The sequence below is a fragment of the Capricornis sumatraensis genome, chromosome 17 (assembly GCF_032405125.1).
Source record: "Capricornis sumatraensis isolate serow.1 chromosome 17, serow.2, whole genome shotgun sequence".
In the NCBI taxonomy this organism is placed as follows: Eukaryota; Metazoa; Chordata; class Mammalia; order Artiodactyla; family Bovidae; genus Capricornis; species Capricornis sumatraensis.
This window is the reverse complement of record NC_091085.1, coordinates 14,485,325-14,505,000: the sequence shown is the minus strand read 5'-3', so window position 1 is coordinate 14,505,000 and position 19,676 is coordinate 14,485,325. Positions and strand designations below refer to the sequence as shown.

At 35.7% G+C, this 19,676-nt stretch overlaps 1 protein-coding gene across 1 annotated transcript in view; it reads right to left on the bottom strand.

The window, feature by feature from the left end:
* LRBA (LPS responsive beige-like anchor protein) overlaps positions 1-19,676 on the bottom strand; it is a 746,329-nt gene that overhangs the window by 406,701 nt on the left and 319,952 nt on the right. The window contains exon 36 of the mRNA XM_068990001.1: positions 1,503-1,664. Within this exon, the coding sequence (XP_068846102.1) occupies positions 1,503-1,664 (162 nt within the window). The remainder of the gene's footprint in view (positions 1-1,502; positions 1,665-19,676) is intronic.

Here is a 19,676-nt window from a genome sequence, read left to right as displayed (position 1 = left end):
CATAAAAAAGACCCATTTGGTGTAAGTTGCCTAAACATTTTCATTTTAAAATTTCAAAACTTTATGTTAAAGAAAAAAATTTAAGCCTAAAAAAAATAAGCAACAAACACATATTGAGCTCCCAATATGTGCCAACCACTATACATCAAAGTAATCTCCTAATATATATACAACCTGGTCTTGAAATGACTATAACACATCTGTTATATTAAAGTATAATGAAACTGTAAAGCCTTCAACAGAACTCCTCTTCCTCAGTCCCCTTCCAAATATACACCCACGGACTTTTATATGCTGCAAGACAGGGCACTAGAGAGCTCTGACCCAGTAATTCATGGCATTCCCACGACCACTCTTGCAGCTGAGATCAGCTGGAATACGATTAAAACAAACAAACAAACACGGTTTCTGCCTTTACCCAGTCCTTTTGTCTTGACCTGTTTGTCTTCTGAACATCAAAAATGATATGCCAAGAAACGAGATTCATTTCATTTAAGTATTTTTCAAGATAAGCATGATGAAACAGATCTTCTCTATATTAGCAAATACTTGTACTAAGAAACATCCCCTAACAGACAGGTTTCAACTCAACTAGTTTATAAAGTTCAGCTTTAAAAAAACTAAAATCATTTTCTATTTACTGGAAAATCTCTAAACTAGACTTTGCTAAACACATAAATTGCTTGAAACACAAGCAGAAACCAGTTACATGTATACATAATAAACAAGCTATTTACTATTTTCCTTTGTTGTTGTCTTCCAGAAAAAGTTATGCAGAAATGAGGAACTAAAAAATGTTTTTCTAGTGGGAAATAAAGAACTTTTTCATTAACATTACTTAAATGAGTCAAAACATGTTCCTAAAACTTATAGAATAAAATATTCCAAAAAGATTAAATTTTATGACTTATCTAAATTCCTTAGTCTGAGAAAGTAATTTAAATATTTTCTTTCTAAAATTAGAACTAAATTCTCTTGTTCAGTTTGGTAATCTGAAAAGGAGGTAGATATAGTAAATAAAAATTTAAAGCTGGTATTGTGTCATCATAGCCCGGTAATCTGCAACAAAAACTCAGTTAGACAACACATATTATTATGTTTTCAAATTTATATGCTAAAAACTAAAAAGTATAAATAGGGAATCATTTCTTCAAATAAAATACTGTATTTTTATAAATTTAGATATAAGTGCTACAAGTAAAACAGTTTAAATCAACAACTTCATTAACAGTTCACTTCAAAATGAATAAATATATGAGCAACTATTCCTTTAAGAGTAGTTGAAGGAAACTGAAATATCCATAAAAATCCATAACTATATCCATACTGATTTTCTCCTTCCCCTTTGCTTTAAATTCATAGTAGAAGATAAATTATAATATTAAATTACTCTGTTCTTCATCTGGTCTTGATCATATCCATTTGATCAAAGCCATTTATCTTAACCTAGGCCTTCCACAGAAAATCAGTGGCCAAATCCTAAAGGTGTCTCTTTACCTCACTGCAGAATTTCCCCAGGCTCCATGCTTGTCTGTGAGAATGTTGATAATTTTCTGGATTAGTTGAGTTGCTGTCACATGGTCTCGATATTTAGCTGCTCTTATCAAATGATCACACATCTTCTCATCTTCTCGTTTGTCTGCTGAATACTGGGCACATAGTGACTTGGATAGGAAAAAGAAACATTTATTAATATAAAAATATGGGGGAAAACCCCTTTAATTGCATGATGAAACAATCTCTAATATGAACAGAACCAAACAAAACTTTAAAGTGACTTTTCCATTGATCATGAGCTGAACTGACAGAGCTGGTGATCTACTGTCTCAGTACGACAATCCCTCAAGAGCTTCTCTGTAGTCATTCATGAGGTACACTCAGAAGTGGCCAATATCTAAGCAGAGACCTGAATAAAGAGAGGAAGACAGAAGATGCGGGGTCCACATTACAAGTAGCATGAAGGGAGGTTCAAAGAACTAAAGCAAAGTGAACAAAGAGAAGAATGCTATGTAAAGAGACTGGAGAGGGAGGCAGGCAGGGGTTGCAACATTTAGTACCGTGCAGTTACGGTAAGGAGTTTAGATTCTATTCTAACGCAATGGGTTACCAGTAGGTTAATCGAGAGAATGATGCGATTGATTTACATATGAAAATGATCAACATAGCTCCATTTAGAGAACGAATTACAGAGGAACAAGAGGCTTAAGGAGGGAGACTGGTTATCAGGCTACTGCACAGGTCCAGAAAAGAGATGCTGGTGGTTTGCAGTAGTAAACTGAGCTAGTTCTCAACACCTTTAGAAAATGCCAGAAACAGTGTGGTCTTTTAAACCTTGGCTATGCAAAACGGACCACCAGCACTAGAATAACCTAGGAACTTATTAAAAGTGCAGAATTATAGGTCCCACTCCACACCAACTAAATCAAAACCTGGATTTTAATGAGATCTCCAGGTGATTTCTAAATTAAAGTTTGAAAAGTACTTTCTTAGACATCACTTTTGCCAAAACAAATTTAAGATTCTTTAGCAATAATCAGATACAACACAACCACTAGTTTCCACGATGCCTATTTCTTTTCTTTTGGAATTGACGATTGTGGCATCATGTTTAAGATGCTATACTACCTAATTAATTGCTTAAAATTAAAAAAAAAAGTAATGATTAATGTAAACTTGTTACTTAAAAGGTCAGTTTAGTTGTATAGTTCCTTCCTTTCTCTTGGAGAGTAAAAGAGGAAGTACATGGTTCCAGGAGAGCTCTTTCTGTGCCAGAAGAGAAGCAAGCCTGAGGATGAAGACAACACCCACAGGGAGCGGAGGTATGTGAATTACAAACTAGCTTCCTCTGAATGGAATCATGAACTTGTGCATCAACCAAAGACCAGCCTACCTTTAAATTAAACTTTATGTGAGACCTTTTTCTTTTTTAAGATTTTTTACAAGAACCTATAAGCTCCTGTTCATTCACTGAAGTCCAGTATGATCTGGGTTTTCTGTTCCTAATACCACAAGCAACCCAAATGATATGGTGTTTATGCAAATGCATAATGAATCAAATATCTCTCGGTTTGTACAGAACATTAGGCTACTGAGATCAAAGGGTGAATCAGCTTGATAGCCTTTGCCCTGGAGAATCCCCATTCTAGACAGTGAGAAGGGAATTGAGAATAAAAGTATAGTCGTCTCTTGCTATCGTGAAGGGGGTGGGGGAAAGGGGGCAAGGTTCCATGACCCCCATGGATACCAAAATTTGCAGATGCAAAATCCACTTCGTACAAATAATATAATATATATGAATATGTTTATACATATGAATAAACATAAGATTGGGAAACAAATAAAAAACCAGACAAAAGCATCATCTTTGGCAGAGTCTCTTATCAGTCTTGGGCAACTAACTCACTTTACCTTGCTAGGTCTAACTGTCCTCCCATCTGCAAAATGAGAGGATTATATTACCTCTAAGGATTGTACACTTAAAAGATTTTGGCCAATCTCTAGGAGGTTAGTTTCTGTATACTGTTAAAAGGAAAGTACTTCTTTTACCTAAACACTGATATGGAAAAAATACATTATGTTAGAAACGAGATTCATTTATAAAATACTATAGGCAAATGCCAGGCTTCTCCAGCAGCTCAGAGGTAAAGAATCCACCTGCAATGCAGGAGACACGGGTTCAACCCCTAGGTCAAGAAAATCTCCTGGAAAAGGGAATGGCAACCCACTCCAGCATTTTTGCCTGGGCAATCCCATGGACAGAGAAGCCTGGAGGGCTACAGTCCATAGAGTCACGAAGAGTCGGACATGAAGAAGCGAATGAACACGCACACACAGGCAAATGCCAGAGGCCGTGGTAAAAACTGAAAGCCTGAGCCAAACAAACCCCAAAACAGCTCAGTTTGTCAACATTGTGATTTGAGCAAAGAAAAGAAAGTATGATTAAGAAACACTTGAAGGGAGTAGTTTAAGTGAAGATAGCTAGGGAATTACTCCATTGTTAACAGAAAGGCCAACTATTATGTGATATTTTCAGAGATTCATTCCAGAATAGGCAGCCCTCTGTGGGTTACTTCACATCTAAGTCAGCCGTACACTGAAGCCAACAGGACAAAACGGCAGACACTGTCAGAATGTGTACAGCTTAAACACCCCTAATGTACGCACAGTGTGCCTTTATCTAACCTCACCTGATAGTAAGACACTGTCAGAATGTGTACAGCTTAAGCACCCCTAATGTACGCACAGGGTGCCTTTATCTAACCTCACCTGATAGTAAGACACTGTCAGAATGTGTACAGCTTAAACACCCCCTCATGTACGCACAGGGTGCCTTTATCTAACCTCACCTGATAGTAAGAGGGAATTAAAGTTATTGATGGAAATTCAAAAATAACTGGTTTGAATACTCCCCTGAAACACCAGATACCCTCATATTAAATGTACCAAAATTACCAAAAAATACATTATTAAACAGGCTGCCTGTATGCATTTACCAGTTTAACTTTATCAAGTCATATTCTTCAAAACATTTGGTAAGCAACTAAAGTTTGCTTTAAAAGGCATAATTCTAAAAAGAAGAGTCCAAGGTAGTAAGTTAAATAGTGAAATGGTTTAAAGTGCTCTTTAATGGATCCTCCTTTATAATATAAACAGCAACTTTTCATATCTGACATAAAATCTATAGATATAAATCACATTAAAGGGCTATTCTCTCCTGATTATCAATCTCTGTCTCATTGTGGAACATTAGAGTCACATCTAACCTTAAAACATGATAAAAGGAAACCAAACAAGAATGTTTTGTAACGATATAATGAACTTGCATCTATTCTTAAGAGCATCTTTAAAATGTAATTTTAAAGATGAACACATTCTTATTAAAAAAAAAAAATAACATATTCAACATATGACATATCATTCAAAGTCAAGTACAGATGAGGAATATTTGCCTGAAGATCAAACACATGTTACTTATTGAAGGAATGTGTGTGTGTGTGTGTGTGTGTGTGTGTGGGCACGCACGCGTGCTTGTGTTTAAGGGTTAAGTGGAGGTATCCCAAAAGACCTTACCAAAATGTACCATCTATCAGTACAGTCAAGGGCCATGTCTAGTGTGTGCCTGCTAAATTGCTTCAGTTGCGTTCGACTCTGGACCCTATAGACTGCAGGCCTCCAGGCTCCTCTGTCCATGGGATTCTCCAGGCAAGAATACTGGAGTGGGTTGCCGTTCCCTTTTCCAGGGGATCTTCCCAGCCCAGGGTTTGAACCCTGGTCTCTTATGTCTCCTGCATTAGCAGGAGGGTTCTTTGCCACAAGCGCCACTTGGGAAGCCTGCCAGGTCTAGGACTTTCATTCAGTTTTACTTCACATAAACTTTCCTGTTTTCCTACTTTAAGCAACACATGAATTAAGTAATATAGCATCACAACAATGACCCTCCTGCCCAATCTGAATCTTAAAATAAAAAAAATCAGAAAAGAGCATTCTGGGAACTAATTCAAATATATTTGATTTGAATTTGATTATTGCTAAAGAAATCTAAGATTTATTAATATAGAATTAATAAAACATAAGATAAATCTAATTATTAAATAATTCACTTAACTGAAGAGAGAAGCAATTTAGACTGATCAATTATAATTCAAATAACTATTCTGGATCTTTAAATAAAGAAGTAAAGACAATATCACATTTAGCCTTTCCTTTCAGATGTTATGTCTCTGTATGTCCTTTGCTCAGAGAGGAACGAACTTAAAAGCAAGCAGATTTCTCTATTATGCTCCTGCCATCACTCTGATGACCTTTCTGGTGGTCAGACTTCCTCTTCATTACCTCCCAGGATGCTCGCATTTTCTCAAGGCTTTGTCATATGTCCCTTGGCAATATCATCCACTCCCACCATCATCTGCTATTATCAATTTAGATGTAGCTGTCAAGTTTTTCATGTCTGACTCAGCTGTTTTCCCAAATTCAGATCCCACATTCCTATCTGTAGGACAGTCTCCAATCATTCAATAAGCACCTAAAATTTAAAATGTGCAATCTACCATCTTATCCCAAACACGCCAGTACACTGAAAAGGGAACGGTTTTCTATTTCTGTCATCTGTGACTTTTCAATTTCCCTCACATCATATCCCATCATTCCCAGCTAAGCCTCTAACCACTCATCACAGCCCTAATGTAGATCTTTATTTGCTCACAACTCAGCTCTTGAAAGAATCTTCTGCCCTTTTATGAGAAGTCCCAGAATTATTTCTAAAACAATTTGCTTTGGAATGACATAGATGTATGTATAGACCTCATCCTCAAAAACTACATAATTGTTTAAAATATTGAAAAATTAGAACAAATTTTACTGCCTAGATCTGTGAATGTGTAGCCGTCTATAAAGTGGAATATTATCTTTTATGTTACTGTCTATCCACACTCTATTTGCCAGATAAACTAGATTATACACTACTACCCAAATAGCCTCAAGACATTTTCAAGGGCTGGAAAATATACTTTTCCTATAGGTTTTATATGTGAAACAAATTTAAAGATGTCTATTGAAAAAGTAAGAGGGAAATCTGAAAGACAAACTATTAGAGAAGAGGAACTCATGCAGAGGAAAATATACGGAAATCTAGAGGTCCTTTTGGTTCTTTACCTCAATATAAAAGGTGGAAAAAATCTCAAAAAATCCAAAATAATTGGAAATTAAACAATTAACCTCCAAATAAAAAAATATGGAGCAAAAATGAAATCACAAGGAAAATTAGAAAAAATTGTGGGAATTGGATAAAACAGCATTTAAAGTAAAATTTATATATTTAAATATATTAGAAAATATTAAATATTTAAGGAAGAAATAATACAAATCTTAAACTCAGATGACAGAGGCTAAGGAATACACTGCAACTAATTTTGCATTAAAGGAACAGAAAACTAAATAATAACATAATCTGCATAAATAAACACAAAAACTCAACAAAATACTACCATCCAGTTATCTATAAAACAGACTATATATCATGATTAAGTAGAGTATATCTATGGAATGCAAAGTTGACTTAATATTTAAATATAAATCAGCATAATTCACCATGAAACAGAAAAAAGGGAGAAAAACATATCATCTAAATCATTTTTTAAAAGCAATTAATTAAATAAATAATTAACATTCAAAACCCTTTCATGAAAATAAATTAATTAATTAAATAACAAGTGCTCCACAAACCAGGAATACAAAGAGACTTCCTTAGGAAGGACATCTATAAAAATTATTCAACTGAAACTGGAAATAAAGTGCTATGTTCTCTCTCATGACTTCTATTCGATATGGTAAAAGAGATCTTAACCAGCAGAGACAAAAAATAAATAAGTAAGCAACAAGTCTGAAAAGGAAAGACTAACAGACTCTTCATTTGTATATGCATTCCCGTGTGTTATAATTCTGAGCATTCTAAGAAAAAACTACTAGAATATATAATACAAGTTTCTTAGATAAAAGGTCAACATACTAAAAGTTAATTATGTACCTACAGGCTGGCAATAATCAACTCAAAAACAATTAACAATACCATTAATAACGTGAAATATTTAGCAGTATATAAAAACATATTCAAGTCTACACAATGAAAACCATAAAACACTGCTAAGAGAAACTAAGACTAAATAACTGAGGATATATACAATGTTCATAGATTTAAAATCTCAGTATTTTTTAAAATATATACTTTTCAAATTGATTTTATAGATTCAATCCAATCTTAATTAATACTTTAGAAGGCTTCCTTACGGATATATTGACAACTGAGTCTAAAATATATCTGAACAAAAAAGAAAAAAAATTTACAAAGGAAAGATGAAACTATAGAATTTTATACTCTTTGAATCACACTGTAAAATAAGAAATCAAGACAGCATAGATCATGAAATGAAAAAAGACTGCCTTTTTGTAAAAGTCACCATTTAGAAAACGAAAAGGCCAGTGAGGGAAGGAAAGAGTGGGACGAATGGAGAAAGTGCCATCAACATATACACACTACCGTGAGAAAAACGGGTACCAAGTGAGAAGTTGGGCGCCTGGCCTGGTACTCTGTAATGACCTAAAGGGGCGGGCTAGGTGGGGAGCGGAGCTAAAAAGGGGGTGACATATGTGTGACTGTGGCTGATTTGCAGTGTTGTACCGCAGAAACCAACACAATGTTGTATAGCAATTTTCCTGCAATTAACAAAGAAATGAATTAAGAAAGAAAGAAAATGGAAAGGTAATGAGAAAAAACATTCACCATATGTATAACTGACAAAAGATTTCCTTACAGGAAATACAAAGAACTCCTACAGTGCCATAAAGACAAACTTAAAACCATAAACAAACGATCTGACTAGACATTTTACAAAAGATATACAAATGACTAATAAGTATGTGAAAAATGCTTAGTCAGCAGAGAAATTCAACTAAAAACCACAACACTCTATCATTATATACACACTAGAAGGGCTGAAATTACAGGAACTGACAATAAATACTGGCAAGGATGTGGAACAAAGGGAACTCTCATACCTATCAACTAGCCTGATGAAGTGTAAAACCTACAACTACTCTAGAAAATAGTCTGGGCAGTTTCTCCTAAGCCTAAAAACAAACTTGCAACAGCACATAGCAATTATACTCCTAGGTATTTCCTCGAAATGAATGATAACACGTTTCCACAAAAATGAATTGTACGAAAATGCCCATAATGCTTTTAATCATTAGAGCCAAATAGTGGAAATTACCCCATATACACCTACAGATGAATGGATAAACAAAGTAGTACTGCTAAGCAATATAAAAAACCAAAGAGTAATACACATACAACAATGTGGATTAGTATCAAAAATGTCATGCTGATCAAAACAATCCAGACATTAGAGCACCCATTATGTAATTTATATGAAATTGTATACCACACCAAACTATCTATAATAACAGAAACCAGATGAGCAGTCGCCTACAGTTAGGTATGTGTATGAATCTGCCTGAAATGCAGGAGACCCAGGTTCAATCCCTGCATCGGGAAGATCCCCCGGAGAAGGACATGGCAACCCACTCCAGTACTCTTGCCTGGAGAATCCCATGGACAGAGGAGCCTGGTGGGCTGCAGGCCATGGGGTCGCAACGGTTGGACGTGACTGAGCGACTCAATCACGACCACCAGGTGTGTGTATGTGCAGTGGAACTGACCACAGTGGAACAGAAGGGAATTCCCCAAGATGACAGACAATTTCCGTATCTTGATTACAACAGCAACAAAGATACACACTTGTCAAAACTCATCCAACTGAATACCTGAAATGAGTATGTTATACATAAATCACTCAATAAAGTATATTTAAGAAGTTCTTAAAAATGAATCAGCAAGGCACCAACAGGGAAGAAAGTAGTTAAAATATTCATATTGGAAAAAAATAGCTCATATACCAAGTAGGTCAATGCACTCTATAAGTCAGTAAGGTTGATAAACAGTAAGAGATAACTAATAAGAAACTAGATAAAAGACAAATAGGTACTAGACAAAAATTCTTAAAAAAAAGCATAATATATAACAAGCAGGAGAAAAGATGTACACTTTAAACTGTAAAGAAAATCCAAAATAAAACACAGTGACATACCACTACACAACTACCAGAAAGCTAAAATTAAAAGTGGCAAACAACTCTTGATGAAAATGTGCAGTGATATGAACAGTTACACAGTGATGCTGGAAGAGGTACACACTGATGTTGGAAGAGGTACACACTTTTGCAAGATAGTGTAGCAGTATCTACTGAGATGGAAAACATGAATATTTTACAGTCAAGTCCACCCTCCCCTTCATGGATCACAGCCTTGTTGGGCAAAGGGGCTTGCATAACTCAGTGAAGCTATGAGCCATCCTGTGTAGGGCCACCCAACAGGGATGGGTCATAGTGATAATTCTGACAAAACACGGTCTAATGGAGGAGAGATCCTGCCTCAAGAACCACATAAACAGTATGAAAAGGCAAAAAGATATCACGTGGAAGATGAGCCTCTCAGGTCAGAAAGTATCCAATATGCTACTGGACAAGACTGGAGAAATCGCTCCAAAAAGAATGAAGAGGCTGGGCCAAAGGGGAAACAATGCTCAGCTGTGGATATGTCTGGTGGTGAAAGTAAAATCTGATGCTGTAAAGAAAATATTGCATAGGAACCTGGAATGTTAGGTCCACAAATCAAGGTAAATTGCACGTGGTAAAACAGGAGATGACAAGAATGAACATCAATGTATTAGGAATCAGTGAACTAAAATGAACGGGAATGGGCAGATTTAATTCGGATGATCATGTATCTAATCCTGTGGGCAAGAATCCCTTAGAAGAAATGGTCCCATACACAACAAAAGAGTTCAAAATGTAGTACTTGGGTACAATCTCAAAAATGGCAGAATGACCTTGGTTCCCTTCCAAGACACACTATTCAACATCACAGTAATCCAAGTCTAAGCCACAACCACTAATGCTGAAGAAGCTGAAGTTGATGGTTTCTATGAAGACCTACTAGACCTTCTGGAACTAACAGCAAAAAAGACATCCTTTTCATCATAGGGGATTGGAATGCAAAAGTAGAAAGTCAAGAGATTCCGGGAGGTGAAAGTAAGTTTGGCCTTGGAATACAAAATGAAGCAGGGCAAAGGCTAACAGAGTTTTGTCATGAGAAATCACTGGTCATAGTAACACAAGAGACAGCTCTACATATGGACATCACCAGATGGTCAGTACTGAAATCAGACTGATTATATTCTCTGCAGCCACATGCAGAAGCTCTATACGGCCAGCAAACACAACACCTGGAGCTGACTGTGACTCAGATCATCAGCTCCTTAATGCAAAGTTCAGGCTTAAACTGAAGAAAGTAGGGAAAACCACCAGACCATTCAGGTATGACCTAAATCAAATCCTTTAAATGTATACAGTGTAAGTAACAAATAGATTTGAGGGATTAGATCTGGTGGGGAGAGTGCCTGAAGAACTATGGATGGAGATTCGTAACACTGTACAGGAGGCGGTGACCAAAACCATCCCAAACGAAAAGAAATCCAAGAGGGCAAAGTGGTTATCTGAGGAGGCTTTACAAATAACTGAGGAAAGAAGAGAAGGGAAAGGTATTAGAGAAAGGGAAAGATATATCGAACTGAATGCAGAGCTCCAAAGAATGCAGAGTTCCAAAGAACAGCAAGGAGAGATAAGAAAGCCTTCTAAATGAACAATACACAGAAATGGAGGAAAACAAGAGAATGGGAAAGACTAGAGATATCTTCAAGAAAACTGGAGATAGCAAGGGAATATTTCATGCTAGGATGGGCACGATAAAGGACATAAACGGTAAGGACCTAACAGAAACAGAAGAGATCAACTAAGAAAAGGTGACAAGAATACACAGAACTACACACAAAAGGTCTTAACGACCAAGGTAACCACGATGAGGTGGTCAGTCACCATGCCAGACACCCTGGAAAGTGAAGTCAAGTGGGCCTCGAAAGCATTACTATGAACAAAGCTAGTTCATAGTATGAAATGAACTAGAAGGAATTCCAGCTGAGCTATTTCAAATCCTAAAAGATGATGCTTCACAGTGCTGCAATCAATATGTCAACAAATTTAGAAAACTCAGCACTGGCCGCAGGACTGGAGAAGGTCAGTTTTCCGTTCCGATTACAAAGAAAGGAAATGCCAAAGAATGTTCAAACTACTGCACAATTGTGCTCATTTCACATGCTAGCAAGGTAATGCTCAAAAATCCTTCCCAATAGGCTTCAGCAGTACATGACCAAGGACTTCCAAATGTACAAGCTGGATTTGAAAAGGCAGAGGAACCAGAGATCAAACTGCCAAAATCTGTTGGATCATAGAAAAAGCAAAGGAATTTCAGAGAAAACATCTGCTTCATTGACAATGCTGACACCTTTGACTGTGTGGGTCACAACAAACTGTGGAAAATTCTTAAAGATAAGGGAATTAGCAGACCACCTTGTCTCCTGATTAATCTGCATGCAGGTCAAGAAGTAACAGCATTGGACATAAAACGATGGACTGGTTTAAAATTGGGAAAGAAGTATGTCAAGGCTATATATTGTCACCCTGCTTACTGAACTCATATGCACAGTGCATCATGAGAAATGCCGGACTACATGAATCACAAGGCAGAATCAAGATTTCTGGGAGAAATATTAACAACCTCAGACATGTAGATGACACCCACTGTAATGGCAGAAAGTGAAGAGGACCTAGAAAGCTTCTTGATGAGGGTCAAAGAAGAGAGTAAAAAAGTTGGCTTAAAACTCAACACTCAAAACACGAAGATCATGGCATCCAGTCCCATCACTTCATGGTAAACAAAAGGGGAAAAACTGAAAATAGTGACAGATTTTATTTTCCTGAATTCTAAAATCACTGAGGACGATGACTGCAGCCATGAAATTAAAAGACGCTTGCTCCTTGGAAGGAAAACAGTAACAAATCTAGACAGCATATTAAAAAGCGAAGATATCACTTTCAGACAAAGGTCTGCTTAGTCAAAGCTATGTTTTTTCCAGAAAGTTCGACCATAAAGAAGGTTGAGTACTGAAGAATTGATGCTTCTGAACTGTGGGCTTGAGAAGACTCTTGAGAGTCCCTTGGACAGGAAGGAGATCAAACCAGTCAGTCCTAAAGGAAATCAACCCTGAATATTCACTGAAAGGACTGATGCTGAAGCTGAAGCTCCAGTACTTTGGCCACTTAATGTGAAGAACTGACTCACTGGAAAAGACCCTGATGCAGGAAAAGACTGAGGGCAGAAGGAGAAGGGGAAAACAGAGGATGAGAGAGTTGGATGACATCACCACTCAATGGACATGAGTTTGAGCAAACTCCATGCAACAGTGAAGGCTAATAGAGCCTGGCACGCTGCAGTCCATGGAGTTGCAAAGAGTTGGACACAACTGAGCAACTGAACAACAAATCCACCCTACAAATACACGTGAGTATGTACACTGAAAGACATTAAAGCAGCACAGATCCTGATATTAACAGTTAAAAAATGGATTGCCAATCAATAGCAGAAGAGTATGAAAAACCACTGCTCTACTGATGAAACAGAATAATATACGGTATTGATCATGAAAAAGAAAATGTAACAAATGAAATGAATCTCACAAACATAACACTGGAACTAAAAATGCCAGAGAAAACTGACTTTGATTCAATTTTTGTAAAGTTCAAAAACTGAAAGAAATTACAATGATTAAAAAACATACAGCTACGTATTAAAAGCAAAAAACAGAAGCAAGTAAGTCATTAGATAAAATGACATTATTTAGCTTAATGGAACAAAAAAGGGTTGTGATTGGATATATAAATGCACAAGGCTTCTCACAACCACTTCAGCATTAAGAAAAGGAGGTAAATTCATGTGAAATGCACACATTTTTCTAGAGTATATTTTATGAGAAACAGATTATAAAGCAAGTTTTCATTAAGTTTGCATAATATTGTGATATAAAAATAAATTTCAGTTAAAAACTCCAAGGCTAAAATCTTTAAAATATTTTATAACCCATTATTCTAATCTACTAACATTTATTGTTAATTAAGCAATTGAAATGTACTGGCTTCAGAAATTTGTGCTTCAGTTTTTAAAAGACATTTATAGTTAAATTTAAAAAGCAATGACTTATATGATAAAGAAATTCCTCTCTTCTACTTCGTCCCTGTTTGGCTGTTTTCTACAAGTGTAGTCATGTTAACATGAATGTACTATCTGTGTAAGTAAAATCAAATTATCCGTCATTCCTTTTCAAGACATGAAGTTCTATCTTCATTCTTTTTCATGGCCATACACAATATTATATTTTTAGTTAAATAAACACACTTTCCAGTAAACACTTTTAAGTGTACTACCTTATGCCCCAATTTATCTCAAAATTACTTACACTGTAAATTGTTTGTCTCATTGTAAACCATTTAAAAGGGCAATCATCTAAAGAACAAATTAAGAAGCTTTTTAACAGTTCAATGGAGGTCTTTGCACTCAATCTCAACTCAGATTTAAAGTCCAACCATTAAAAACAAAAAAAATGTTGTCCGTGGGAATGTTACAGAGCCTCCTGAAAAACTTAGAAAAATAAAAGCTTAAAAAATCCAACAGCAAACGAAAGTCAACCAATGACAATGTGTGACAGCCACCTTTAATTCTAAAGTGATTCCTCTGTCATCCAGCACTTCGAAGTATTGATTTCTCTCAGCATGAAAAAGTCTAAGCCAATGAAATAGATATAGTATCATCCCCCTGATAATAGCATTCAAGGTGAAAACAGGCAGAACACTTATCAAAGTATCACTTCCATTTCTTATTGTTTTAATGGACTGGATACGATGTGCTGGGTTCTTATCTTTACAATTGCAGACTTAAAACAATATTTTCAAATAATCAGAGGGCTAATATAGGTTCTAATGTTTTACTTTAGAGAATAAAAGAATGGGTTTCAAAAGCTTTTACATATTTGTAAAGTGAAGTCAACACTAAGAAGAAGGTTACAGTTTCCACTTGCATGTAAAATACACATACAACACTGTTTACATTATTTCACTGCTACATTAGTTACTTGTTAACAATGAAAATTACAAAACTTGTAAGTAAATACCAAAACAGCTTTCATAAAGGCAAACTGATTTCTTTAACAATGCCTGCATACATTATATATCAGTTTGGTAAGTAAAGTAAAATGTGGTTAGTATCGGTGATCAATACAATTGACAGGAAATTTAAATAGAGTTAAATTCAAATAACTATATTTTAAAATTCATAATAAGACAGGTATATCTTCCTGTAAGATTATAATTATACACAAATACATATAAACATACATACAGTGAAAGAGAGAGAGAGAGAAATCCAAAAGTTTTTATTTTTTAAACTTTTACTTTTTATTGATTTGCACAAGAGCTGAATATCTTAAACAAATCCTATAATCTTTTAACTCAACGTATCTACCTAACCATTGGGTTTTTTGGAAATCATACAAAACTAGGGCATCTTACTTTTACTAGGCTGAAAGTAGTGTGTGTGTGTGTGTGTGTGTGTGTGTGTGTGTGTACATATGTATAGATATATTTAATTTCAAATAACAGTAGTTTAAGAACAAGCATGAAAACCGAAAAGTTAGAAAGAGATTAATTCATTAAGAAACCATAGTTAATACTGTGGTTAAGAACACAGACTCTGGAGCCAGACAACCTGAGTTTAAATCTTGGCTCTGACATATTCATGATCAAGCTAGGTATTTAACCTCCCATTCCTCAGTTTCCTCACAGAAAAAGGATATAATGTGATGCGCCTTTCATAAAGTTCTAATATGCATAGACATAAAACAATCAGAATGTTGACAGGCATATACACTAACACCTAACACTTACTGTAGACTCAGTCATGAAGTTAACCAACTATACTGCAAACAGTCCCTTGTCTTCCATCATCTGAATGTAGCTGAGAGACATGGAGTAAACATAATTACAATATGAGATACTTGCTAAGAAAGATAGTCACAGTGTGCTTGGAAAGAACAGAAAAGAACTATTCAGAAACAGTGAGGGTTTCACAAAGGAATTAGAGGTTAAGTAACTTTCCAGGGAGAAAAAAGGGTTCATTTAAGATAGAAGAAACAAAATATAGCAAAATAGAGGCAAGAAAATGAGAACAGCTCAAATAAAAAACTTTTAAGAATAACAGAATAAGACTTGCAAGTACCAGAGCGCTCGCTTTTTTTAAGTAAACCAGTACATGCTTCTTTATATCTTCCTTGGGTGCCTAATGTATGTTTACCCATTTCCTTCCTAAAAAGATTATTCCTCAAAGGTTTTTATAAATGGTTTAACATATGAATAGTTGATTTGGTCAACTGTTAAGATAACTAGGATATATCATAAACTGAAACCTTAAATACAGGCTTTATCTATCTATAGGGAGTATATTCAGACATTTTCCTAAAAGAGATTTTTAAACAGCAGTAAGATATCTGGTTCTCTATCGATACTATATTTTACATTATTAGAATCTAATGAGAACACACTGAAGAAAATATATTTTTCAGTTTGAATTTAATTTGATCAGCCTTGCTCACAGGTATGAATTCCATTTCACCTGGGCCATGGTTCCTTTGCTTTTTTATAGCTTTCTACCCTTAACGGAGTGCCCAGTAATATAGCTCTGTTTCTTGAAGCTAGAGAAGCATCACATCAGCTTACTTTACAATGGTCTTCCTTTGTCCCAAAAATGAAAGCTTCTTTAGTTTCACATGTTATTCTAAAAAGGATGATTTTTTTAAAAATATGTACCTGCATGCAAGTGCCCTGTGTAGATATGAGTATTTCCTATTCAGAAGGTACCCCCCGTAGAAGACTGACAGCAGAAAATGCTGTGAGCCTAGTTCTTAATCTGGCCATTATCAAGAAGCTAAAATAGGAAGTAAGACAAGCTAAAACACACCCTAGAAGAATCTCTAAAAATAGTGCATTCCAGAATGAATACAGCAGACTTTGGAAATGGACTGAGAAATACTATGACTAAAGAGTCCAGGTGTGAAAGATAAACCAGAATATGTATGATAAACCAGAGTGAGAATTTTCCTTAAGGAGTTTGATGGTCCCATTGTCAATTAACCAGAAGAAGGAAAAAAGGTGAACCCTGGACTTAGTAAGGCCCAGCAGTCTTTTTATTCTAAGACTGGATGCAAGTCAGCCTGTACTAAAGGAAGAAGGAATGTGATCAAGAGAGATCTCTATGTGAGGAGGCTGATACAAGCCCCTGCAACTCGGCAAAGCAGGAGAGAGACAGAGGTCAAGAGAAAACCTCCTCTGCAGGAGTGTGGCCTATGAATTAGCAAATGCAAAACTCAGTAGTGAGCTTTCCTTTTCTGCACTGTGATGTCTTTCATCATTGCGAGGCCTACAAAGGAGAAAAAGAAAAGCCTTTGTCCATGCTTTGAGCAACAGGATAAAGATGAAACAGCTACTTCCTGGGAAAGCCACTTGTATGATACCAAGAGACAGCCTCCAGAGTTCTGACAAGAGCAGTCGACTGGACCAAGGCCCTAAGGCAGAGGTAAGAATTCCAGAGTAAGTGTGGGACATACACGCATTCCTTGAATAATCCTTGAGATTACTTAGAATAAAAAAATTACTCTTCATTTTGAAGTAACAGCAATAGCTGCATCATTAAACATTTAGTATGGACTCACGGACGGAGGAGCCTGGTGGGCTGCTGTCTATGGGGTCACACAGAGTCGGACACGACTGAAGTGACTTAGCAGCAGCAGCAGCACGTAACAGGCACTTTACAATTATCAAATCCCAATTACTCCTCATTACTATAGGTAGGCACCATAATTATCCTGATTTTCACATGAGACATTAATGTCTTAGCTCACACAGTCAGTAAAGGACAGAGTCAAAATTAATGCAAAGCTTATCTGACGGGAAAGTCAGAACTATGTGAAACTGCACTAGAGTAATCTGTGGTCTCATTGGCTGAGTGCTCAAACTAAAGTGATCTGGCCATTTAAAAGGACTCATCATAGTCCTTTACTTACCCAATCTATCTATAGTATTTTATCACTCTCATGGTTGTTTACAACATCATTTTCATCTAACATAAATAAAATAATATCCAAAGCTACAATTATATGTGTGTGTGTCTATATATATATATATATATATATAGAGAGAGAGAGAGAGAGAGAGAGAGACAAGCTTTCCACTTTCCTACTCCTGCTCTACAGATGAAGAAGTATATAAAAAGAGGATAAGAAGTATGTCTAAAACCACAGTGCTAGTGAACAAATACCAAAGCCAGGATAAGAACTGCCATTCTATTGCTTTGCTGTTATGACTCAAGCTGTGATCTTGAGCTATGATGACTCAAGATCTACTGATCAGTCATCTCTTCAGGAAATGACAGAATTGATTATGTGAAGTGTACCTCAAGAAAGAAGTGTTGCAAAGACAGTGGAATGTATTAATCACCAATATAGAGCCATCATGAGAAATAGAAGGCATAAAGCTAAGCTTTAAAAAAGTTATCATGAACCTTGGTCATCCCTTTCTCAGTTACTAAAGCAGGAAATGGCTACCCACTCCAGCATTCCTGCCTAGAAAATTCCATGGACAGAGAAGCCTGGTGGACTAGTCCATGCGGTCACAAAGAGTCAGACACGACTGAGTGACTAACACACTTATAAGCTGAGATGTTCCAAACAGGAGTAAAAGATATAAGGGAATAAATAAGAAAGGATAAAATAAAAACAAGAAAAGACAAGCAGGAAAGCATAAATGGGAAGGTCACTTGAAAATATTTTTACTGTATAAATTTACTTTAAAAGTTACTAAGAAAAAATTATATACTGCCATTCTATTTCATGTGCCTTGTATTTCAACCACTAAAAGACAAATTGGGGAATTCAATAATGAGAATATAAAATTTAAAAGTGGACAAAGATGAAAAAAAAGTTTATTCTTCAACTAATGTTTAAATAGTTCAGATTTATTCTGCACTCCACCAATTTTACATGTAGGTAAGAACCAATACATAAGTTAGTAGAAAGAGAAAATAAACAGAGAAAACATGTTTATGGTTTCAGTTTCAAAAAATTTTCTGAAATTTAAAAACTGAATGCAAGGAAATTTAAAGATTACTATACAGTGGATATTCTAACATAACACAAGCAATATCAAGTGTTGGAGAGAATGTAGAGGAAAGAAAATCTTGTGCACTGTCAGTGGGAACATAAATTAGATCAGCCGCTACTGAAGACAGCATGGAGGTTTCCCGAAAAGTTAAAAATAGAGCTACTATATGATCTAGCAAAGCACTTCTTTATATCTAAAGGAAACAACTCACTATCTTGAATAAATACATGCACTCCCAAATTCCTTGCATCATTATTAAAAATAGCCAAAATATGGAAACACACTAGGTATCCATCAACAAATGGATAAACAAAATACACTGGGAATACTATTCAACCTCCAAAAAGGGGAAATCTTGCCACTTGTGATGACATGGATGAATCGGAGGGCAATATGCTAAGTGAGACAAGCCATAAACAAAAAGACAAATATTGCATGATTTCATTTATATGCGGAATCCAAAAACAAAAAATTCAAACTCATACTAGAGGCTTAAGACTGGCAGGGAAAGGGACGATATTGATTAAATAGCACAGAATTTACATTCTAAGATTAGTAAATTCTGTATATCTAATGTACAGTATGACAACAATACTTAATGAGAATATGCTGAATACTTGAAATTTGCTTAGATCTCAAGTGGTCAACCACAGACAAACACAAATAGCATGAGTTGAAGGATATGTTAATTTGGTCATTTGGGGCAATCATTTCACAGTGTACACATACATCAAAATATCATGTTGTGCACCTTAAATATACACAATATTTATTTCTCAATCTTCTTTCAATAAAGTCAGAGAGACAAAGAAAAACAGTGGCAAACCAATAATACAGGGAAGGATAATTACTACTACTTTTCTTTATGCTTTTACCAGGATACCAACAGAATATTTTCTTAATCTAAAAGAAGAATTGATGCTTTTGATGGTATTGGAGGAGACTCTTGAGAGTCCCTTGGACTGC